The sequence below is a fragment of the Muntiacus reevesi genome, chromosome 18 (assembly GCF_963930625.1).
Source record: "Muntiacus reevesi chromosome 18, mMunRee1.1, whole genome shotgun sequence".
Classification (NCBI taxonomy): domain Eukaryota; kingdom Metazoa; phylum Chordata; class Mammalia; order Artiodactyla; family Cervidae; genus Muntiacus; species Muntiacus reevesi.
The window spans coordinates 9243856-9268242 of NC_089266.1; the positions used below are offsets into that span (position 1 = coordinate 9243856).

Genomic DNA, 24387 nt, shown 5'->3' on the forward strand with positions numbered 1-24387 from the left:
AGATAGAGGGCAGGCCTGGTGCCCTGTAGGAGGACGGAAGTCTGGGGCCGCAGATGTCCTGGAGAGGTTTGGGGAACAGAAGTAGTTCTGATGGGGCTGGGATTGGGGAGGGGATGGAATGGGGTGCAGAGCAGGGGACCTGCGTGTTGTCCGTCTCAGGTGATGTTTAGGATTCTGCGAGAATCCACGGCTTTTGTTACAGAGCTGTGGCCGAGGTGTCGTCAGGAGATGCCATGTTCCCAGTGCAGGGGCTGAGGAAGGAGCTGCCCCTTGTGGCTGCTCACGCGCTCTGCTTTCCTCTGTCTCTGGTGTCAATTGGCTCATTTTCTAGCCAAAAAAAAAAAAAAAATGGTGGGGGGGAAGCCGCATTCTCTGGGGCAGGACTGAGACACAGGGCCTCCAGGTTCTCTACTGCACCGGCCTCCAGCGGAGGATGTTGCCCTTCTGGCCTGGAGCCCCGGAGCCCCCCGCAGGTGGACTTCTGGCGCTCTGGTGGGCTTCTCCGTGGTGGGCAGCGGGCGAAGGGAGGGTCCCAGGGCCAGCTCACCAGCATGTGGGTGCGGCTCACCCACCCGAGCTCTGCCATCTGTTCCCCCATGCCGCCTTAGAGACCTGCCGTGTGGGCTGCTGCTCCCTCAGCAGGGACTCTCGCCGCTCGCTCAGAGCCAGGCTCCGTCCACCCTCAAGATCTGGGACAAAACCCCAGAGGAGCCTAGACGTCCCGAGTTGTGACTGGAGGGCCCCGGGAGCTCCTCTGGGGGAAGTGCGCGGGGCTCGTCCCCTCTCTGCTCTGGCAGGGTGTGGGGGACGACTGCCTCTGGGCTGCCTGGCCAGGTGGCCTGTTCTTAAACCCAGTCAGGTGTCACCGCATCTGTAGGCTCAGCTGAAAGGGCCGCTGCTGCCCAGCCCAGGGCTCAGTCGGCCTGTTCAATGAGCAGCAGGTGTGATCTGAGCTCTGCTGGGCTGCCTGCCCTCCAGGCCTGTGGAAGGACGAGGAGGCGGGACGGTGACCCGGACGTGGCTGAGGCAGCGTGGAGAGCGGGAAATAAAGGCCCCATGCTGTCTGGGAGGGGGACGGGTGTGTCCGGGGGCAGGGCGGGGTGAGAACAGAACCTGAGCACGGGCATCACCGGAGAAGCCCGCTTCTCACCCTGCGGGCCACGCCGTGTACCAGGCGGGCGCCCTGCAGACCCTGCTGGGCCTGTGCCTCCCGCGGCAGCCTTGTTCCCGGACCCCGCGGGCCTGCTTCTCCCCCAGGTCAGAGCGCGGGGCCGAGAGCAGGCCCCGGGGGAGCTAGTCCCCTTGTCCCGGGACCCCACGGGCCCCAGTCCCCTTGTCCCGGGACCCCGCGGGCCTGGTTCTCCCCCAGGTCAGCGTGCAGGGCTGAGAGTGGGCCTCCAGGGAGTCTGTCCTCCACGGGAGCCCGTCCCCTTGCTCCCGGGACACCGCGGGCCTGCTTTTCCCCCAGGTCCGTGTGGCGTGGAGAGGCTGTGGCGGCGGCCGTGCTCACTTCTGTCTGCACGTTTCCTTCTCCCTGCAGGCCTCTGGCTGTACCTGGCAGGCAGCAGCCTGCCCTGCCTCACGTTGATTGGCTCTCCTAATTTTGGGTACAGGTCGGTTCACCGGGACCTGGAGGCCCAGATCGCCCTCGTGACGGAGAGCCGGGCCCTGCAGCAGCAGCTTCACCAGGTTGGTTGGGTTGTGGGGCTGTGGGGGTGCAGTCGGGTGCGGCTCCTGGGGGCTGCCTCCCTCCACTGTCTCCTGCTGGGGCCCGAGGGTGGGAGAGAACTGGGGTCCTCTCGCGTGTGCCGGTGGCCGGTCCCGAGGGAGGCCTTCTGCTGCCCTCTGCCTGCAGCCTGCGGCCTGTCCTGGCCTGGTGGGCACTCTCCCCTGCGTCTCGGGGCGCGTTGTCTTTTCCTGCATGGGCAGAGAACACTTTGTTCTCACGGGGATGTGAATATGGCAGTGGTCCCAACCTCTTCTGAGACGGCGGATCAGCTCCTGGGGTAGGAGCCAGGGTCACACAGGACCCGCGCCCAGGTCTGTTAGGGAGCAGCTTTGGGCGGCCGGGGTCACTTCTGATGAAGACCCTCCCCCAGAGGTGCTTCAGAGTCAGGGCAGGGAGAGGCAGGAGGTGGGGTTGCCCCCCAGGCAGAAGGGGCACATGGGAGGCAGGGTCTCTGCAAGTGGAGACAGAAGCTGGCAAAAGGACCAACCCTTAGAGTGACCTCAGAGGCCGTGCAGACAGAGGTGGCCTGTGCAGAGCTGCGCCGTGGCCAGGGCTCGGACTGTCCGGGGCCCAGACGGCTGTGCCCTCGAGTCAGCACGATGATCCTTTTGCGCTGAGAACTTCGATTCTCTTTCTTTTCCTTCAGGTGGTTTCACTGGGTAGTGGTCTGGTTTGGGGTTGGCTCTGCAGGAGGTGGTGGAGGGACTGCTTGGAGGTGTGCCTGGCCAGGAGCGGCCCGAGTGGTGCTTTGTAGGGGCTGGTGGTGGGCGGGGCCCGGGGAGGCAGGCTGTGCCGCCTGCCCCTGCCTGTGTCGGGATGGCGGTGGGGCAGGGCGGGCCTGTTGCCAAGGCGTCTTGGGATTTCTGCATGGTTTTTGTCACACTTGCAGTAGGCTTTCTCTCTTTGCAGTTGTGAGACAGGGTGGCAGGCATTTTTGAGAGCGAGGGGGCAGGGGCGGGGTGGTCCTGAGAGAGAACCTAATGCGCTTGGTCTGGCTCGGCAGGACCTCCCGCTCCCCAGGGAAGAGGCTCCCCCGGGAAGAGGCTCCCCCGTGTGGCTCACAGGACCGCAGGCTTTCTCCTGAGCTGGGGCTGGAGAGTCAGTCCCGGGGCACGGGGCCCCCAGCCCCTCCTGCTGGCCCTAGGGGCCCTCGGTCAGCTGCGGGGTGGGCGGGGAGAGCGCCGGGCTCCCGGGGACAGGAAGGCAGCTCTGGTTCCCAGAGGGGCAGCGGTCTCGGCCTCTTTCCGCGATGGTGGTCTTCCCATTTAAAGTCAAGGATAAGTGCAGATGAATTCTTTCTGCATCTGTGTGCCTCTTTGTGTTTGATCGCCTGCAGCAGTGCTGGTGGACTTTCGGGAATGCGAGCACCGCACCTGTGCATGTGAAGCCCAGGTGACCCTTCGGCTTCATGAATTTATGAACTTTATGACAGCCTCTCCAGGGGAGGTGCCAGCCTCCCTCCTGAGTCATGGAAGCCTGGATAACACCCCCGGAGGCCAGCCCTCAGAAGTGCAGCGGCTGTGTTAAGCCTTTATCCTTGTGTTTGGGAATTACTCTTGCGAAATCCTTGGAGCCTTTGTTGATGGACGAGGAAATGGTAACTGCCTGGTTCCCCGGGATCTGCCTCCTGTGATCTGGGAATCTTGTCAGTGCCTGAGCGGGCCCTGGTGCCGGGAAGGGCCTCATCGGGGCCGAGGGGAAGTGGCAGCGGTCGGTCTCCGGGCGGCCAGCGGGAGACTCTAATCTGCTCAGCAGATCACAGATGCTATGGTCAGGCTTCCAGCAAACCCCCGCTGAGGTTCCAGCAGGGGCTGGCCGGCCTCAGGGTGCTGGGGCGAGAGGAGCGAGGCCTCTCCCAGACCTCCGCCCTGGCTTCTGAGAGCCGGATTTCCCAGACGGTAGAGGGGTCAGGGTGCGCCTGGCCCCAGGACCAGGGCTTAATGGGCCTTGGCTGATTTGGGGGAGCAAGTCTGTGCCCAGAGTCCTGGTGCTAGCCGCTCTCCCCCCGCTCCCCAAGTAGGGGAACTGAACCCACATCCTGAATCTTGAGAAAAGTTGGGCCGCTTGTGGTCAGGAGCTGCTTCCCCAAATGACATATCTGGGATATTTTCTTTTTCTTCCCAAACCTGGGTCCCAGGGGCTTTTGTTGGTGGGAGGGTGGCATTCTGTGCCAATGCGGCCCTTCCATTCTTTAGAGGCACGCAGACTTCTGTGCTTGTAACATGCAGAAAGGCATTTCTGGATAATTCCACCTATGTGCTTACACACCGGGATGACAGCCACCCTCTGGAGAGGCCCACGTGAGGCCTGATCCTGGGACTGCCCAGCCGCACAGCCTCCCCAGAGCCCAGAAAGTCCCTAAAACCCCACTGCCCGGGGCCTGCCGTTAGAAGCCGCCTCTGGAGTCCTCCTGGGGTCCCAGGGAAGGGCCCTGTCCGTGTCTCCCTGGGCACCGGAGTGGGGAGATATTTTTATCCAAATCCAAAGTCCCTCCCTTCACTTAGTACGTACAGTAAAAACTGAAAGCTTCCTGGTTTTGTTCGGGGAGCACGGTTCACCACTTGTGACCTAGGGAAGCCTCCCTTGAACAGCATTGTGACCCCAAGCAGCTGACTTCCTTCTCCATCCCCATGCGGAGTCTGTGAGGAAACTTAAAGTGTTTCTGGTAATTTAATTGAGATCTTGGCTGCGTATTCATTGGAAAAACATAAAGCTGGAGCCGGGTCTGTGGAGACCGCCGCAAAGCAGTCCCTGGAGACCAAGGCCGGCTCCTCCGTCAGGCCCGTCCAGCCGCGGTCAGTGGGCGGCTCAGATGCGAAGCGCCAGGGACCCTGGCCCCGGGGCCCGGCTCACAAGGGAGTGAGCACGTACACTGTGCAGGAAGCCATGAAGTCGGGCGCTAGATTTCCCCAGCCCTTGACGGGAAGAGGTGCGGACAGTCTGTCGTGTTCTGATGGCGCCGTGTCCTCCGTGGCCCCCTCTCCCGTCCTCACTGGGTCACGGGTTGGCCAGGGACACAGCTTCCATTCCTGCCTCCCAGAGGAGAGCGTCCTGCTCCCAGCGGGTCGGGGGGCAGCACCCTGGCACCCCCCTGGGGCTCCTGGTGCCAGCGTGGATGGAATGTTGGCACAGCCAGTGCTGAGGAAGCCTCACCGGGGCATGGTGGTCAGGGTTTCGCAGATGGAGGGACATGAGGCTCAGAGAGGGAAGTCACAGCTCCTGACTGCTGCCTCTGCCTTGGGAAAGCCTCGAGGGTGTCGTGTTTTAAAAGAGAGGCATTTTCTCCTCTCAAAGATTTTTTATTCATTCATTCCTTGTTGGCTGCGCTGGGTCTTCATGCTGGGTGTGGGCTTTCTGCGGTGTGCAAGCGGGAGCTGCTGTCCGCTGCTGTGGCTTCTCTGGTTGTGGAGCACAGGTTCCAGGGCGTGGGCCTCGATGCCCCGCAGCACGTGGGATCCGCCCAGACCAGGGGTCGAACCCGCGGCCCTTGCACTGGCACGTGGGCCAAGGGCAGTCCTCTTCTCAAACACCATGTGAGACAAGGCTTATGTCAGCGTTTTTAAACTCACTTTTAAATATGAAAGTGATATTCTTTTACTTTAAAAATGGAGGAAAATTAGAAGACACTGACCCTTTCGCCCAGAAATAGTCACTGAAATTGTTGTGATCGTTTCTAGCCGGTCTTCGTCTGTGGGCTTATGGAGAGTGTCACTTGTCTTTTTTCTTTTTAATGAAGTTAGGACTGTGTGTGTTGTGTACATTAATTCCCATAAAGTGTCTTGCACTCCCTCTGGTGTGCCTTCCCATATCGTTAAGTCGGTGTTTCTCCAGGGCAGGGTTAGCTTATGGTGAATGCTGTTGTGTCATCTGGGTTTATTATGTTTGATTAGTTGGTTGTTGGACATTTAGGTGATTTCCAGGTTTTCTCTATCATAAATGTTGGCATGATAAATGTGCGTATACAGAAATCTTAGTGCATAGTTATTTTCTTGGGATAAACTCTTGCAAACGGAGCTTTTCAGGGCTTTCGATAACCTGTTGCCAAGTTGCTCTCCAGACGGGGATCCGGCCCCCAGCTTTCCATCAGCCGTGTCCGGGAATGCCTGTTCCCTCTGCCTTTGTCAGCAGGGGCTGATGACGTTACAACTTTCTGCCAGCTTGAGAAGAACTACTGTCTTGTTTAAAAAAGGACCTTCATTATTTTAATTGCACTGCCTCATTTAATGAGGATGCACTTTTAAATATTTCCTCCACCAGCTGTATTCCTTCAGCTCTAAATTGCCTGTCCCCACACATCTTGGTCTTCAAACTATAGACACCCTGGCTTCCTAGCTTTCCCCAGGGATGTTTCACAGGGACGACCTGCACCAGGGCCCCCGTGGAGCCCCAGGGCCGGCAGGCCGAGTGGCTGGTCCTGGAGCTGCCCCGTAACTCCTGGTTGTCCCTCTTCCCCAGGAGCAGGAGCAGCTCTACCGCAGGGCAGGTGTGGTGTCCTCTGCCACCTTTGAGCAGCCAAGCCGGCAGGTGAAGCTGTGGGTGAAGATGGTGACTCCGCTGATCAAGAACTTCTTCTGAGGACGGCAGGTACTGACCTGCGGTCACTAGGGGGCCACGGGCGGTCCTCTCCAGCTGGGGTCCTGGGGCCTCTTGGCAGGGGCTCGGGAGCTCTCTGATCCTTCCTTGATTACCTGCCGAGGGGTGTGTCATGGGTGGTTATCGAAGGCTTGGAAGCCTGGTGCTAACGAGGTGGCCCTTTCACCCTCCGTCGGGTCCCAGGGCCGTGGTGGGGTCAGCGTGGTGGGGCGTGCCTGATCTTGTCTGTGGGGGCTGGAGGCGGCCTTGGGGCCAGGGCCTCATGGCTGCTGGACACTGGGGTAGATTCTGTGCCCACTGCCTGTCACTGAGCACGGGGTTCTTAAGGCAGCGGGGGCGGAGAGGCAGCGCTCGTGGTGGGGACACCCAGGCTTGCTGCCTGGGCCGTGCAGGATGGACGGAGCCTCAGTCAGGCCTCGGGGCTGTGACCCCGTCTCCCCGGTGCTCCTGGGGTGCGCTGGCAGACTCGCGGTGCTCTCGGTGACTGGCGGCAGGACTCACCAGTCCACCCAGGAGCCTGCCGAGAGCACCTGAGGCCCCGGGCCACCAGCTGTGTCCCATGGGGACAAGAGGTAGCCTCGAATGGCCACCCCTGTGGCTGCCGTCAGGGGTGGGGTCTCTCCTGAGTGACCCTCTGGGTTCGAATCCCTTTAGACCCTGACCTGGCCCCAGGTGGATCAGTCTCCAGGGTGGGATGTTCTGGGTAGGACTCGGCTCGCCCAGCCCAGGCAGAGGGGCTTGTGGGGGAAAGAGAGCGAGGAGGTGGGAGGACAGGATGGAGGCTTGAGCGGCTGAGTGTGGTCCGCGTTGGCCCCGTGTGTGGCCTGGGACCACGGTTCTCTCCTCAGTCTCACTTTGAAAGGTTGTATTTTATCAGTTCATTTTTTTCTAATCATTTTAATTACTTTATGCTTTATTCGGATAACACAAAAATTTAGAGAGTAAAAGGTGCTAAAAAGCCGAGCTGCGGCTGCCTTCCTTCCCCCCAGCCTGCCACTTCTCTTCTGTCTGCTGCTGTTTCTCTCTACCCTGTGCTCCTCCCCTGCCCCCACGTCTCCGGGAGCAGATTTCAAAACCTCCCAGCCCACTCCGCACATCTTCAGGTGCTTGAACCTCGGCCAGAGAGGAGGCCTCCCGGCACCAGGGCTTGGCAGCTCACCCCTGGCGGGGGCAGGGCGGGGAGTCGGGGGTGGGGGGAGACAAATAGGATTCCAGCCCTGCCGTGTCTCCCTCATGTGTCTCCCTGCCAAGGGCTGGCGGCTCCGGCAGTCACGTTCTTCGCACGTGGGTCTTGGGAGGCTGGGGCTCTGGGCTGGGGGCACCCCGCCTGAGCCTGGAGCGGTCCCAGCCCTGCCCCGGGTCCCCGGCAGGTCTGCAGGTTCTCCGGGTGGGGAGTGGTGGAGCCACAGCCATGCTACCCAGGGGCAGCGGCATGTCAGTTAACACTGTCTGTCTTCAAACCAGTGATTAAATTGTCCTGTGGACGATCAGAGGAGGGAAGCCAAAGGAATGCGCCGGGCGCTGGGTTTCTGTTTGGAGGGAGGCTTTTGGTAAACAGCGTTCTCATTCCTGCAGTTGCTGTGGGCCAGAGCGAGCCTGCGCCACGGCCGGGCTTGAGCAATAGGTGGCCTGCTCGCTTTGTGTCTGCCGCCTGCCCTCAGGACGGTCCTGGGGGAGGGGGCTCCCCTCGCCCCCTGGAGCTCGCCCCAGCCTGGGCCCCTGCCCTTCTGCCCCCGCCGGGACTGCTGCCGTGCCCACGGCACTTTCAGATGCAGCACAGCGCTCGTCCCAGTCTGTCTCCCCGAGACTGGATTGCAGCTCCAAGGTGAATCATCTCACAGTTAGGAGAGAATTTTGTCATCGACCCACCATGTGTAGTGTGGAATGAATGACTGTTTTATCTCAGGCTCTGGAGGCAAAATTGGAAAACGTCCCCATTCTGTGGTTATCACCAGGGATTAGGATGCGTTGTGTGGTGGCCACCGGCAGTTCTATGTTCTGCAGTCAGAGTGGTGGCTCTCCTGTCCCTCCAGCCTGGACACCAAGGGCTACAGTGACCCCTTCTGGCCAGCGGTGGCGGTTGCCTGGCATCCAGACTCTGGCCAGAACCCCTGCTTCCGAAGGGGTGTGGATCCTCCAGGTCCTAGGGTGGGAGGATTTGAGGGACAGTTTTCCTTCTCCCTCTCAGCCCCACCAGACCCAGGATTGTTGTAAATCATTGGCCTCAGAGGTAGGCCTTCTAGGACCGCTTCTTCACCCATGGATTGAATGAGAATCCTTGGGAAAAAGTTTTTACAAAACTTCAGGATCAGGGTGAACTTAGAAAACGAGGTCAGATATCCCTTGGTGGGGAGTGTGGGGTTGGGGGTGGGGACAGGTTCCTTTACTCTGCTTTTAAGTCAAGAGACACTGAGGGTCCAGCTCATGAGCCCCGTCCTCCGCCCCTCCAGGGGTCTGTTATCTGGAGCTTGTGGGTCCTGCTCACTGCCTGCCTTGTCCCCTTCTGATTGTCTGCACCCATCCCCTGGGTCAGCTTTAAGGGCAGCCCAGTTGCTTTTCTGAACTACGTGCATCAGCGCGGCCACGCAGAGTCGGGCAGGTCTGTGGCCTGCTGCGCTCGGTCCTGCTGAGGCCATTCTGGCTGCCGATAGGGACACCGGCCCCCAGCTGTCAGACAGGAGCCTTCCCAGGGCAGCTTCAGGAGCGAACCAGGGCCGCCACCTACTCCCCTTGGAGCAGGAGCCCAGAGTGCAATGAGACGGGCCACCTCTCGTGGGCAGGCTGTGGGTGTCTGTGTGGGGAGGGCATGGGGTCACCTTTCCTGAACCTTGTCTCCTGTGCCAGAAACACGGGGGCTGCGGGCCCTGGCCTTCCTGGTGCCCACTGCCGTGCTCAGCCCGGGTCGCAGCGCCTGAGGGCACATGCACTTCAGGCTTTCTCGGCCGCAGAGCAGCCGGCCCTCTTCTGCTGACTTGGGGTCTGTTCTTCATTTTCTGATTCCTAGATGGTGGGTGGGTTAGGTTGTGTGAAATTTTTCTATTTCTTGAGGTAGGCCTGTATTGCTATATCTCATCGATGTTGGAAAGTTGTGTTTTTATTTTTGTTGTCTCCCAAGTATTTTCTGATCGCCTTCCTAGCACGTGATGCATCCTAGTGAACATGCCACGTGCACTTGAAAAGAATGTACGTTCTGTTTTTGGGTGGAATGTGCTCTAGTTATCTGGAAAGTCCAACTGGTCTGATATGTTGTTTAAAGAGACAACTCTTTCATTATTGATATTCTGGGTGATCTGTCCATTGTTCTAAACGGGTGTTAAAGTCCATTGCTATTAATTGTGTTATTGTCTGTTTCTTCCTTTGCATATGTTAATGTTTGTTTTATATGTTTAGGTACTTCTGTAATCAATGTTACATTAGATGATGCCGCCCTTTGCCTATTATAGACTTTGCTTTAAAGTCTGTTTTGGTGGTAACAAGTGAGAACTGTTGGGGAGAAGGGCGGGAGCTGAAAGACAGTGAAGATGCTGCCCAGAACTGAGCATGTTTATTGTGACCTCCCAGGGCACATACATGTGTTCAAAGTGGTCCCTCCAGTACCCAGCAGTTTCAGAAAGTGGGCAGTTGACAGGGAAGCCCTTGAGGTGCATGGAAATGGCCCCCCTTTGGAACGGTTTGTTTTTCAGGTTTCTGGGGCGGGGAGGTTTTCTTCAGAGAAGGAAGAATGCTTTCGGGGACAGTGCCTGTGGAGGTAGCAGCTCCTGCTTATATAGCCTCGGCCCCTTAGTGGTGGGTGTTCACATGTAGCATCAGGCCCAAGGGTGTGACTGCCTCCAGCTGTAACCCCCAGGTCCCTGGTGGGGAAAGCTTAACCCAGCCGCCCCTGTAGGAAGTCAGGATTTGGGAATTTGGTTCCTTGGATGTTCCTCTGGCTACTGGGAATCGGGGTCTCACCCCCCCAGGCCTGTGCCAGGCCCCTGGGGGCCAGCAGGCGCCGAGCCGAAGGCCAGCTCAAGTGAATCAGACAAGCCCAGCTCAGTAGCCACATTGTTTTAATCCTGTCCACACCCCCTCTTCACGCTACCTTCCCCCCTCTGGTTAGTCCAGATGTGTGTGCTTATGAAGTGCCTCGATTATTTAGGAGAACAAAAAGCAGTCGTCAGTTCCTGTGAAAATAAATGACAGTTGCAAGGCTGGGTTCCCAACTGTGAATCTGGAGTTGTGGTCAGGACCTGGCCCAGGGCAGCGCGGGCCTCTCTCCAGCTAGACCTGGAGGAGCAGTGCCACGGCCGCCAGGATCCACTTGGCTGCCTTCTCCTTGGTCTTCAAGTTAAAGGTCCAGACGTAGGTGGGACCGCGGATGCGTGTTTTGTACACGGGACACTCATAGATGTTCTTGGTCTCCATGCGGTCCACAGGGATGGCCTTGATGAAGATGACGGGCATGGCTGGCGTCAGCTCTTTCAGCCGCGCTTCGGCGATGACTCCGATCTGGGTGTCCCAGCGAGCCCCTGCAGGGGTGGCATGCCCAAGGGTCAGGGTGGCCCGCGGTGAGCTGCCTGGCTCCCGGCCTGGCTCGTGCCCCCACCCCTGCTGAGATGGGCCAGGGCCGGACTGGCACCAGGATCACCACACGTGGGGCTGCGAGCGGAGGGAGTGGCGGGAGCGTGTGTGCCTCGCTGAGAACGTCTGGGGGGCCAGCTCAGCCCTGAAGCCATTGTTTACATCCGTGGTGTTTTTAGAGCCTCGTGTGTCAGCCTTCTTGATTTCGGGGGCAGGAAACCATAACTCCAGCTCAAAGTGACCGATTAAAGCCCCCCGCTCTCCTCCCCTGTAGCGTCTGTCCCGTGTCCATGCGCAGTGTAAATGTGTATACGCACATAGAACTGTTGTTGCCTTGAACCAGTTATTTCTACTCACCCTACTTAATGACGCTGAGATTTCCTGTAATTCCACAATAAACATGGAGAATGTCTGCTGCTGTGCTTATCTCTGGGGATGTGGGCGGGGGGGCGCTGACAACCCCCCAGGAACGGGGGTGACATCTGTCACAGGGGAGGGGTTGGCATTCAACTCAGAGCGGGCATGTCTGGCCTCACTTGGTGCAGGACGGGGTGACGGGGGGCACAGAGTGAGTGCCGGCCTTGAGTTCCCCGCGGCTGCTGGGATCTGGCCACGTGATGGCCTTGCATGGGGTTCCGAGGTGGCGGCCGGCCAGGCCGCCATGCCCTTGGGTCTGGGGTGGGCGGGGGACTTGGACAGAAGCCTCCGCCCTCAGAAGGCACACTTGTGCCAGGCCGCAGGGCCCACCGCCTCCCCGCTAGCGCCAGCTACCTTCCATGAAGAGCCCGTACACGTAGGAGCCCTCCCGGGGGGGCGCGGTCATGTCCTCCCGGTTCTTCTTGGTCACCTCCACGGACAGACACATCTTGTCCAGCGGCCACTCGTTCTTCCTGGCCATGGACTGCATGATGGCCGTGAGGAAAGACTGGGGGTTGAAGAAACCGGCCAGCCACACGGTGGTGGGCAGCGCGAAGTCCGTGGTCCAGGCCTCAAGCTCCTGGAGGGGGCGCAGGCGGGGCTGAGCTGGAGCCCCCCCCACCTCCACACAGCGGACGTGGGGCCCGGCCGCCTGCCCGGGGTGCCCCCTCACTGGGCAGGGGGTGCTTGACGTCAGAGGCTTGGGTCTGAAAGCCTGCTGGGAGGGCCTCTGCATCTCTGGCCGTGGGAGCTGCTCCCACCTCAAGCCCCCCCCCGGGGTTCCTTCGAGGGGAAGTGCCTGCACTCTGGGGCCCATGTCCCCAAGGCGTGGCCGAGACCAGGCCGGCGGGGACCTCTGCACACGCCTGCTCCCCAGCCTCGCTCTTCAGGCCCTGGGGACAGGTTTGCTGAGCATGCAGTGGCTCCCCCAAAGCCTGTCCTTACCCTAATGCGGAGCAGCAGGTCAGCATACCAGGCCGCCAGGCCCATCATGGAGGGGTAGGCCCGGGCCACCCAGGAGTCGGGCACAGTGTCATAGAACAGGGCTGTGGACAGGTCCTCCATGTCGGTTGTGATAGTCAGTTCTCCCTGGGGGACACACACGGGGCTGCTGGGGCGCTCAGCAGTGACCCAGACCCGGGCGTCCCTGGCCGTGAGGTGCCCACTTCTCCAGCCCAGGGACCTTGAGGGTGTGGCTCAGTGGCCTCAGGCTCATTGGCCTGTGGCCGAGGGCGGTCAGCCTGTGGCGGCCAGCCCACGTCTAGGTCCCAGCCCAGGTCCTGCCGCCCCTGTAGTTCTGACCTTCAGCCCGAGGTTCAGCTCCTTCAGCGAGCGACGCATTTCGTTGGTCAGGATGTTCATCCTCTCACATTCCTGGAAGGCCACCACCACGTAGGGGGTCTTCTCGGCGGCCTTGGCCATGATCTCGGCCATGTTGAACGTCTCGGGGATCTTCTCCAGGATCTCGTCCAGCACGGCCTTCACCTGCAAGCCAGTCCCCAGCCGGCCCATGTCACTGGGCCCCAGCCCTGCCCCGGCGCCAGGCCAGGGCGCTGCCCAGACGTTCACCTCCAAAGCCCAGGAGCAAAGCAGGCGGAGTTGCCAGGAAAAGGGGATCGTGGGGGTGCAGCCCCGGGCTCCATCGGGGAGGGGGACCTTGGTCTCGTCGTCAAGGCCACGTGGCTGTGCCCTTGGGAGCATGACCACTCTGGCCCGGCACCTTCAGACGTCCTGAGGGCACTGCCTCCCCCCATCAGGTCACCCCATGGTCATGGGGTCGTGACCCTGTCCTTGGTGGGAGCTGTCTGCGTGGATGTGCTGGTCACACCCTTTCGAGGGCTGGCCCCCAGGGTGGTCCTGTACACCACTGCCCACCCATAGACCTCTGGTTGGTCATTAGAGAAAAGGTTGTGGGGCTTCATAGCACTGAGGTTCCACTCTAGTCAAGAAATCTGGATTTCCCCGTGCTCCCGGGGTAGGCCGAACGCCGCGCTGGTGAGGTTCGGAGCCCTGGGGAGGGAGGCGCTGTGTGGGTTGGGGTTGGCTCTCTCTAGCTCAGTCCTCGGTGTTTAGTTTGGGGCCAGAGCAGCCAGCTTGCAGGCCCCCAGCCTGGAGGGGGATGGAGGTGGGGGTCAGACACGCACCTTCTCCTCGCGGGAGACCCCGGTGCCGGCCCCTGAGTCCGTCTCCTTGGGCTGCATCTCCAGGACGGTGCGGAACAGCTTCTCCGAGGTGACCGTCAGGAAGCCGATCTCCGCGTTGGGGTGCAGGCCATACAGGTAGGGGCTCTCGGGGGGCAGGTTCTCGTCGATGTATTCGTGGTAGCCCTGCAAAGAAGGGCTGGGTGAGCTGGAGCCTGCATCCTCCTCGTACAAAGCCTCTCTTCCCAGAACCCTCTGCTCACCCCTTGCCCTCTGGGCCGACCCCCCTTTGGGGCCGCCCCCCACCGCACAGAGGGCGTTTCCCCTCCCACTCCGTGGAGGCTGCCTCTCAAACCTGCTTTCTGGGTTGCCTGCCCGCTGGCTGCCTCCTGGAGGGTCTGTTGGTCCGTAAGGAGGCCCACTCCAGGGAGCCCGCGGGCCAGCCCTGCCCTGTCGCTCTGCCTCCCGGAGGGTGCCCGCCCGTGTCTCACGTGCTGCCTGTCCCTGGAGGGCGCGCTCCTCACCTTGTAGTCCAGGTTGGGGGGGATCTGAAAGCCCGGGGCCAGCAGGATCTCCCCCTCCAGCATCTCCGCCCGGATGTACTCCGCCAGGTAGGTCCTGCAGAGCCGGCGGTCCCAGTCGTCGGTGATGTGGCCGCCGTACATGATCTCCCCGAAGAGGTAGCGGAGGTCGTCCCAGGGCACCTTCGGAGGGGAGCGGCTGCCATCAGGGGGCCTGCCAGCCCCTCATGTCACCCTTGCCCCTTCCTCCCCACCTGCTCTGCAGGGCCACCTGCTCCCCTCGGGCAGCAGGCCCAGGGCTGGCCCTGCCTCCCCTCTGACTGCAGCCAGCAGCTGAATGGGGTCAACCCCTGCTGACCCTCTTCCCATGGGGCCCCTCTCACGAGGGGCTCTCCAGCCTCCACCCCCTCTCCCCGGCCCTGTGCCCACCCCTCCTCCATGCTCTCCCTTGACGTGATTCCCCTGGCACCGGCGCTGAGTCCCCGCAGCCTGCCTGTCCCCCCCACCTTTATTCCCCGACATGGGGATGAAATGGGGAGCCTCCTGTGACCTTGCCCTTCACCGCCACCTCCAACAAGAGCAGTAACTCTCCGTGGACGGAGTGTTGGCTCTGGGGCGCCAGCGAGCTTTTTGGTCACGGGGTCCAGTTCATCGTGTCTTCACAGTCTAGTGGGTCTTCCGCTGACCCCACCCACAGCGCCCTGACCCCAAGCATACACCAGTAGCCCTGCCCACGCGGGCTGCTGAGGGCTCTGTAGCAGAGCCAGCTCCAGCAAGTACCCTCTCCCCGACCCCAAGGCCTGGCTCTGCCCCGCGGAAACCCGACCAAACCAAGCAGCGCACACAAGCGTCCCCCCTGGCGGTGGCTGGGTCTCTCTGCGCACCCCATGCTCGGCCACTCCCACTGCCCTCCGCTCTGCGCCCGCTTCCACGCTGTGCCCTCAGCCTGGGGTGCCGCTCCTTTGGCCACCACGTGCCACGACTGCGCTCCTCTGAGGCCACTCGGGTGCAGGCCCCCCCCACCCCCGACAACACTGGGAGCCCGTCCCCTCCCTGCTCCTCCTCCCAGCGCGTAGCTGCGGCTCCAGCAGACGCCACAAACGAGACTCGCGATTTTCCAGCAGCCACATAAGTGTAAAGCGTGCTCCGGCAGGCACTCGGCACCAAACTGTGAATGAGGTATTTCACTTTGTCCGTTAGTTTTGCACCAGGCTTTTGAAACCCAGAGCGTCTTGGGCCCCTCGGTTGAGACGTGGTGCACATCACCTGTGCCTCAGGACCCGGGACCTCACCGCACACACTTTTCTCTGAGGATCGCAACTCCTTAAGGGCAAGGTGGGCACTGATGTAACTCCCGCAGTGCCCCGCTTGGATGGCAGCTGACTGCCAAGAACAGACAAGTTAAAGTTAATTGAATAGAACTTGTTGACTTTTTTTTCCGGGCTGAGTCGCACAACATGTGGGAATCTTAGTTCCCCAACCAGGAGTCAAGCCCAGACCCTCAGGGGTGAGAACGTGGGGTCCTAACCACTGGACCACCAGGGAAGAAGTCCCAAGAACTTGTTTTATCAGTTGTCAGCTGTCTTCCGACGAACTTTGACTTGGAACACTAATCTCCTCTTCACTGTCATTGGTGACTTCACTTTTTCTCTCTGCTTGGTTATCTTGAGTGTGTGCTGAGCTGCTTTCTGTGCATTTTGTATTTGCTCCGTATTTGCTTCGGGGACAGCTTCTGTTTCTGCTGCCAAGTGGGGTCGGGTACACCCCACGCTCTGCCTCCCTGGTCCCCGCAAACAGCCTCTTGGCAGGATGGCCCTTCCCCGTGGGGTGGAGGGGAGCAGTACGACTGACCCCAGGGGGCGGGTGCTGTGTGTCCACCTGCCGGATGGAGTCCCTGGAGCTGGTCAGAGGCGAGTTGCCGGGCCTTGTCCTCAGAGTCTGGGTCGACTTTCTCAGAGTCGGGAGGACGGACGGGCCTTGGGCGGCGGGTGACCTCATCGCAGGTGTTTACTCAATGTCGTCTCCGAAGCCCTGGGCTGGGAGGAGGGGAGGTCGGGCCTTGCAGGCCTGAGCACACACTGCTGAGCGGGATGCCGAGCGTCCCTCACGCCGGCCGTCATGGGAGCACACAGTGTGCGTCCTGAAGCTGTTTCCTACTCAGGTTCTGTGTGTCACGAGGGAAGCTTCTGCGTAAATGTTGTCACAAGCTCCCAGCACCACTCCTCCTCCCACTCTGGTCTCCTGGAGAGAAGGCCTCTGACGAAGCTGCTGTGATGATGCAATTCTTTCTTCACGTCTTCCTGCGTCTGTTTACTTGTGTGAGTGTCGTAAGATCGGCCACTGGCATGCAGCTCGGACCCTGTCTCAGGTGAAGTGACCCCCGCCCCCACTGGCACCTGCAAACGGGGACCACCGCCCCCTTCCCCGAGGAGGGCCGACGTCCCCCTGGTCTGCCCTCCCGCCTTGTCCCTGGTTGGGTGTTTTGCCAGGAACTGAGCAAACAAACAACATTCCAGGCTCAGGCTTGGGTGGCGGCTGTCCTGGGAGGTCTGCTTCCTCCGGGGTCTAAGGACAGCTGGCCCAGGTCTCCCTGCTTCCCAGCACGTCTGAGCTTTCTTACGATGGGCAGGGGGTATTCTCCACCCCTTGTCTCTTAGCCCCCAAAGCTTGGAGGGGGTGCAGTGAGCCTCAGGCCTTCAGACATCCTTGGGGCAGGTGTCTCGGCCCTCAGGCGCTGGGCCCAGCAGTCTGGGTGCCCTGGGAGCCTCGTGGGCCAGCAGAATGTCCACCGTGGTCAGTGTAGGAAGGCGCTTCTGTGCAGGAGTGCAGAGGAGCCCAGGGTTTATGGGGTCCCTTTCTGCCGCCTCCTGGTGGGGGCTCACAGAGATGGGTCCTGTGCCAGGGCCCCGCTCCACATGGGAGATCCCTAGAGGAGCGCGGTGAGTCTGGAGGCCGGCCGGCTCTTGGTCCCCAAGGCCCTGGCTGCCTCTGACTTTGGGGCTCATGTCTGGACTCACCCCACCTCAGGCCCACGCCCACAAGTCCCCCCTCTGGGCCACAGACAGGCCGGCTGGGGCCCTCTGGCCAGAGTTCCTGGCTGAGCTCACTGTCTCCAGCCCTTGCGGCAGCTTGCATAGTGCCTTACACATTTGTCTGTTTTCAACAAGAACGAAAGGAAGCGCTCTGCGTCTCCAGGGAGATTTTTTTTTTTTTTTTTTTGCCTGCCCTCTGATCCTGCGTTCTGCCTCCAGACACTGCCTGGGGCGGCCTGCAGCCCCCCGAGGCCCTTCTTTGGCTTCTCCCAGTTCACCACACTGCCCAGGGGGCTGGCCTTTCGGGGGGAATCCCTGTTTAGGTGCAGGACAAGTGGGTTCCCAAAGATGCTGACCCTCGTGGAGTCATAAAAATTGCCAGACAGCTGAAGACTGCTGGAGGGGCCGACCAGGGCCTGGGTGCTAACCACGCTATCAGATGGGTGGGGTCACAAGGAGCCTCACGGGTTCAGGTTTTCGTTGGCTTATGGAACCTAGGGAACGTCTCTTAAACATGAGACAGAACAATGGAAAGGGAGGGCAGGTGGAAGGACCACCCAGCCAGGCACCAGATGGGCCCTTACCTTGGGGTTGGCCTCCAGGTAGTTGTAGAGCACGTTGATGGAGATGGTGAGGTCCCCGTTGTTGAAGGGGTACGAGCGGTTCCAGCCCTGGGCCCCGAACTTGCGCCGCTCAGCCACCACAGCGTGGAAGTAGCACAGGGCGAAGAGGATGCACTTGAACTCGATCTCCTTGGTGCACATCTCCAGCGTGTCCTGCGGGAGGACACCCCCCAGGTCAGGGGGTCCACACGGGCGCCCCTCTGCCGGCTGCTTCCCCGGGCGGGGCAGGGCGTGGAGGATAGGGGTGGGCCCTGAGGCCACTGACTGCTCTGTGCTGGTCTGTAAAGCCAGGTAGAGAGTGCTTGCTTGTCTTTGCTTTGAATGCAGCTGTATCATGTAAGTATTGGTTACAAGTCAAATTACTGATACCTCTTCCTAATAAAATATTACCCAATATAATTCTGATGCAGTTATTAACATTTCCTCATTGTCTACACACCCCAGACTCTCCGAAAACAACCTATGAAGGGGGAGGGGATGTTTAGCAAAGACTTTCTGAAAGCAGGTGGGCCCAGGGAAAGACAGACCCAGCTCCGAGTCTGAAAGCTAGTCCTCTCTGGGCAGGTGAGATTTTAACTGGTCTTTGCTAAGCGGGTGGCTCTGAGCAGAGAGGCTTCTGGAAGCTAAGCTGTGTCCTCACCGGTTCAGCCCTATGAGCCCCGCCTGGCGGCCAGGTGCTCTGTGGGGGCGGCAGCCGTGGTGGCCAGAAAGCCAGATTGGGGGACAGACATCTCTCACAGGGTCTCAGTGGGGAAAATGCCAGGGAGAAGCACGCCGGGTGTAACACGGGAGGCGTCCCGCACAGGGCGTTGGGGAGGCCGCCCTACCTGCGTGAAGAGGTCCAGGGCCTTGTGCAGGTTGGCGTACATGCCCGTGGGCGGCTCGTTGGTGATCTTGATGGCATTCTCCAGGATACCCTGGGGGATGATGTGGCTCTCGGGGCTGGGGGCCGGCTCGGCGCTGATGAACACGCGGTAGTCGTCGTGGCTGCCGACGCTGTACCGCTCCAGCTTCTTGTCCAGGGTGCTCAGCCACCGGGCCACCAGGTGGATGTTCTGCGGCCAAGACCAGGGCTCAGCGCCTGCATGCTCCTCCCCAGAATAAGCCCCTCCGCAGTGGCCCCCACGGCCCCAATCCTGCCGTCTGCCCTTCCCTGGGGCGCTGGCCACGCTGGGTCATCTCACCCAGGGACTGAGGCCCCGGAATCGCGGCTGATGCTGTTAATTCAGGGCCTCCAGCCTCGGTGAGTCCTTCCCGCCCTCCACCCAGCATCAGAGCTGAGATTACATGGTCTCCGCCCCTCCTCTGGGAGGCTTGCGTGAAAAGCAATGACCTGGAGAAAAGGCTACCCGCGTGCACTGTTGGTGGGATTATAAATTGGCGCAGCCCCTATGGATAGCGGTTTGGATGTTCCTTAAAAACAATGAAAAATAGAACTATGTTGTGATCCAGCAATCCCAATTCTGGATATTTATCCAAGAAAATGAAAACGCTGATTCCAAAAGATACAACGCACCCTTGTGTTCACGGCAGCATTATTTACAGTTGCCAAGGTGTGGAAGCAACCTGAGTGTCCGTCAGTAGGTGAGTGGGTGAAGCAGAGGTGGCGTAGCAGCACAGTAAAATATGAAGGAATGGTGAGCACTGGATGGGGTGAATATGTGGGTAAATTTAAAAATATCTGATTGTAACCAGCAATACTGTATCATGGGATTTAAAATATAAAATCAGAGTGCATGATAATATCAAAAAAGATGTGGTATACCTATATATGTGTGTACACACACACACACACACACACACACGGAATATTACTTGGCCCTAAAAAGAACGAAATTTCGCCATCTGCAACAACGTGGCCAGTCCTAGAGAATATGCTTAAGTGAAAGAAGTCAGACAGAGAAAGACAAATACCGTATGATTGCACTTACATGTGGAATCCAAAAAACAAATGGACAAACATAACAGAGTCATAGATGAAATAAACAGGTGGTTGTCAGAGGGGTGGTGGGAGGAGAGAAATGGAAGGGCGATTACGAGGTGCAGATTTCCAGTTACAAAACAGATGAGTCACGGGGATGGTGGGGAAGGTGAGGTAATGTCTTTGGTGACAGATGGTAACTGGACTTGCAGTGGGGATCGTTTTTGTAAAAGCAAAGGAACAAAGAGAAGGACTTGAACCCGGGGTCCCCGTATGGGGCCAGACTAGGGCCCGTGGACTGAGGTCCGCCCTGCTGCGGGGTCTGCCAAGGCCGGGGCAGGTCTGCAGTGGGGCCAGCGGGGACCAGGGTGGGGGCTTGGACGGCTGCAGGGCCAAGGAGAGGCGGTCGAGCCAGCACAGGGGAGGAGGGGGGATGTCTTTCTCACTGTTGAAGGATCCACACTTGCGTCACCAGGACAGTGGTGACGTCCCAGGCCACCTGCTGACCAGGCAGAGCCATGCTTGGTATGGGAGCCTCCTGCCTCACCCCTTCCTTCAGGGGCTGTAGGAGTCCCAGCCAGGCTGGTGAATGCGAATCCCTTCCTTCCAGCCTTCAGGCCAATCTCCCTGGGTGCTGAGGCCCAGGGGGAGCCCGACCCCCGGGGCACGGGCACCCACTCCCCCGCACCTGCAGGATAACCCAGTGTCCGTTCTCCGCCGCCATGTCCAGGGCGTTCTCGGCCACCACCTCTTGTCCCTGTCCCAGGGACACGTTATGGAGTTTCCCGTTGTCTATGGTAAATCCCAATTTTTTCCCTGAAGGAAAGAAAAACAGGAAAAGCACTGGGACGGCTGAATGACAGAAACAGAGGTTCCGTGATCCACAGCTGGGAATTCCATACCCTCCCTCTTTTAAAGTTTGACATAAGGTCAAGCGTACCACTTTGAAAACCATCATTATTAGGGTCATGTCATAATTCACAATGTTGTGCAACCGTTTATCTGGATCCAGGACATTTTCATCGTTCCAGAAGTAGACCCTGTACCCATCTCACTGGCCCCACCCCGCAGCGTCTGGGGACCACTAATCTGCCTTCTGCTTCTATGCATTGGACGTTTCCGATAGAAGGAATTGTAGAACATGGCTCCTTGCCTCTGGCACAACGCTGTCTGCTGTCCATGTTACAAGGGTGGGCCAGTGCTTATTTTTTTATTGAAGGATAATTGCTTTACAGAATTTTGTTGTTTTCTGTCAAACCTCAACAGGAGTCAGTCATAGGTATACTGTGTCCCCTCCCACCTCCCTCCCCATCCCACCCCTCTAGATTGACAGAGAGCCCCTGTTAGAGTTTCGGGAGCCAGACTGCAAGTTCCCGTTGGCTCTCTATTTTACATATGGTAATGCAAGTTTCCCTGTTACTCTTGCCATACATCTCACCCCCTCCTCCCCTCTCCCCGGGTGCATATGTCTGTTCTCTATGTGTGTCTTCACTGAGCCTTTCATGGATTCACCTCATTAGGATCAGCCATCCATCAGCTGATGGACCTGTGGGCCAGATCTGCCTTTTGGCCGCTGAGAGAGCCGGTCCCTGTGAAATGTGTGTTTGGGAATGTCCCCGGGAGTGGGAGTGCTGGGCCGTCCTGTGGTTCTCCGTGTGACTTAGGGAGGGACCACCGCCCGTCCTTCCACCCGCTCGCGGCCCCACCAGCAGCGCACAGGACCCCGGCAGCGGTCCTTGCCGTGTGTCAGGCACTTGCCCTTCTGCTGGGTTGGAGGGGTCTCTCTCCTTGGCTTGGACCTGTGGTGTTGCCTCTTGCCGGCCACACTTACCCAGGGCTTCCACGTCCTTCAGGGGGTCGACTCCTGGGGAGAGGATGAAGAAGATGGGGGTGGAGGGGCTGCTTTCCTCGTAGGACTTGGAGAACTCGACGCTCCGGCCCTCCACGAACTTGCTGCCCATCTTCTCCTCCACAAAGTTCCTGAGGGGACAACGATCGGTCAGACCCGAGGGGGAGAGCCTGTTTACCTGGGGGACTTTGTGAGGCAGAGAAGGGTCTCTAGGTGGAAAACCAGTTTCTACCGGGGCCTCCGGCAAGCCGGGAGGCTGTGTGTGGTGTTTGCTTGGGGCGCCCTTGGCTCCCGTCCACCTGCACGTGGACAGGTGAGAGGCTCTAGCCCCTGCTTTCAAAGGTGTGCAGGGTCAACCGGGACGGGACTCAAGGTGCCACGGCGTCCAGGTGACCACACCTCTGCTCCCAAGGAAGGGGCCTGTCCCTAGAGACTTCCTGCTTCCCGCACACTTTCTGTCTGCTCTCCAGACCAAGGCAGCAACAAGGAGCAGAACCCAGACCCATCTATGGGTCCTGGTGATCTCCCAGGGGTCTGAGGAGGAAGGACCTGTGCATTAGAGCTGCCTCGATGAGTTCCAAGGACCATAAAACATGCATCATCAGGAAAGTCACAGAAAAACCCCAAATTCTCTTCACATAAGCACCTCTCTCTTCCAAGCCCCAGGCTCTGTGTTGACCCTGACAAGGCTGGGGTCAGTCGAGGCTCCTCTTAGGGTGACCCTGGCATCTCATGTCGGCTCTCTGCCCCTCCCTCTTGACCACAGGTGGCTGAGCTCGCTGTGTCTGAATGAACCATGGGAACTAAACTTATGTCTGGTGTAGTCTTGGACAGGACAATGGCAGCCTCCTTAGGAGATGACTCCCACGGGGTCAGCGACCTGAGGCTCTGAGCATCGTGAAGACCCTCAGGTGGGCCCAGTCACGTCAAAGCATCCCTCGGAGTCAACAGGAGTTTGCGGGTAGGCACCAGGCGGATCTTCCTTCTCCTGCAGGAGTGACACCTCTCGCTGCACCCCACCCCACCCCGCAGTCTGGCCTTCGCTGGCTTCTGCACAGACTCCCGAGTCGTTGCTGACCCTAGGCCGGTGGGGCTGCATGCTCAGTGCTGACCACAGGCCGGCGCGGGGTCCTGCTTAAGGCCTCCGATCGTGTTCAGTTCCTGCCTTTGAAGTCGATCTGGAACGTCACTGTGGGGATCCCTGCCCGGGAAGGACGTCCGGGAGGTAGCGGGTCCCGCCCTGGGGCAGGAATGTCTTGAGCTCACTGCTGCTCCTGGCGTGGCCAGGCCACGTGGTCACTCTCTGCGGATGAATTGATGGCAGAACAGCAGGCGCCTGGTCCCGGTCGGGCTCCCCTGCTCGGGCCTGCGCCTGCACATGTGGGTACCAGAGTCACCCCCAGCGGCCTGCTTGGGGCAGGTCTATAGATCCAGCTGGTGTTTTGGGGGGCCTGATGCCAGCGCCCCGTCTGCCATGGGCGAGTGGCCCTCCTGGGGCCTGTGGGCGGGAGGAGGGAAGGCAGTGGGCTCAAGTGTTGGTGGAGGGCCGAGTGAGCCTGGGCGGAAGGCGCTGGGGCGCCTGGCGCCCAGGCTCTTGCTGACGGTGTGTTGTTACTATTCGCCGTGGACTTGGACCTGGATCTCCTTGCTGTTGACCTCCGCTCCCCTGTCTCACTGGGGAGGTGAATCTGCTTTCCTCGCCTCCATCATGGAGCGTGTCATGGAAGCGCCTGGCGTCACGGTCGCCCACGCGGTCCCCGTGCCCTTTCTCCCGTGTGACTTGGGTGACTCACGAGCGCTCTGGGGGTAGTGAATCTGGACACCCACACGCGCTCAGCTCTCCCGGCGGGCGGCGTCCCAGGGACGGTCAGTGCTCTTCCCCTTGGTCTTCCCCAGACTTCGTCCATCCTTCCTCTGGCGCTGAGCCCACGTGGGTCCTGCGCTCTCCCTGGACCTGCTTGGCTCTCCCTTGTGACGTGATGTCTGGCTTCATTCCACCTGCTTCCTCCTGCGCCCAGAACCCCTCCGGGTCCTGTTCCTCTTCGGTCCCAGGAAAACAAAGAAAAACAGAAACAAACTGGTCTATGAGCAACTGGTGGGTGTGAGTCAGGCTTTTGCTTTGTCAGAGGGGAATTCTATGAGGGACGTGGGCGTCTTTTGGGAAATCTGGTGGCTTTCGGGCCACTGGGACGAGTGGAAAATCAAGAAGCCTCTCTGAGAGAACGGGGCCTGCTTCAGCCCCTCCTTTCCCCACGACACCACAGCCGTCTGCCTGGGTTGGTGGGCATGTGTTATAGCGGTTGCTATTCCTGGAGTCTTTCTGTGCTCTGGGGAGTGAAAGGAACCAGGAGCTGAAACTCGATGGTTAAGTTTCCAGTCCTGGAGGCGGTTCAGGTCCAGGGAGGTTGCTCACGAAATCACAACTGTTCCTTTTGCAAATGAGCCGTAAAAACAAAAGATTTACTTGAAGTCCAGCCATTGAGACCACGCACGTCCTCTGATGCTGATGGCTCTGCCACTGTTCCCTCCCCACGGCATCCTACAAGGACCCCGTGTGGGCATGCAGGTTGTTCGTACCCAGGCTTTTTTTAAAATCTTGGCAGCAGACCCAGGGAGTCTTGTCTTCTTGTCTCTTAGCTCAGGGTGTCCTCGCCCAGGGTCAGGGGAGGCGGGGAGTCCCATTAGCCACCTTTGGAGACCCCAGTGCTACGAGAACAGGTGGGATCCCATCCACTACCCGGCAGGGGCCCGGAGTGGGAGTGGCGGAGGGGTGGGGCGCTCACTTGACGGCGTAGGTCATGCGGTCAGGCCGCATGCACCGCACCATGCACAGCTTCTGCAGCGCCGTCTTGTTCTTCCACTCCTTGGGGAAGATCTCCTTTTCCGGGGCTTCTGACTCCACCAGCTTCTTCCACCGCTTGGCGGACCCCTCGATGTCACTGTCTAGGTTCTTGAACTCATCCATCTCCGAGAGGGCCTGGGGGCAGACCACACTTTCAGT

General features: G+C 59.7%; 2 protein-coding genes across 3 annotated transcripts in view; one reads left to right on the forward strand and one right to left on the reverse strand.

Moving 5' to 3' along the window:
• Positions 1-11288, forward strand: part of PGS1 (phosphatidylglycerophosphate synthase 1) — a 42375-nt gene extending 31087 nt beyond the window's left edge. For both annotated transcript variants that reach the window (XM_065910307.1, XM_065910308.1), the window contains exons 8-10: positions 1541-1689; positions 6185-6313; positions 10738-11288. In XM_065910307.1, coding sequence (XP_065766379.1) covers positions 1541-1689; positions 6185-6304 — 269 coding nt within the window. In that variant the 3' untranslated portion in view covers positions 6305-6313; positions 10738-11288. The remainder of the gene's footprint in view (positions 1-1540; positions 1690-6184; positions 6314-10737) is intronic.
• Positions 10376-24387, reverse strand: part of DNAH17 (dynein axonemal heavy chain 17) — a 93137-nt gene continuing 79125 nt past the window's right edge. The window contains exons 70-80 of the mRNA XM_065910306.1: positions 24170-24363; positions 21369-21517; positions 20226-20353; positions 18444-18671; positions 17578-17769; positions 13965-14144; positions 13444-13626; positions 12602-12784; positions 12245-12388; positions 11654-11879; positions 10376-10830 (exon numbers count right to left, since the gene is read on the reverse strand). Of these exons, the coding sequence (XP_065766378.1) occupies positions 10583-10830; positions 11654-11879; positions 12245-12388; positions 12602-12784; positions 13444-13626; positions 13965-14144; positions 17578-17769; positions 18444-18671; positions 20226-20353; positions 21369-21517; positions 24170-24363 (2055 nt within the window). The 3' untranslated portion in view covers positions 10376-10582. The remainder of the gene's footprint in view (positions 10831-11653; positions 11880-12244; positions 12389-12601; positions 12785-13443; positions 13627-13964; positions 14145-17577; positions 17770-18443; positions 18672-20225; positions 20354-21368; positions 21518-24169; positions 24364-24387) is intronic.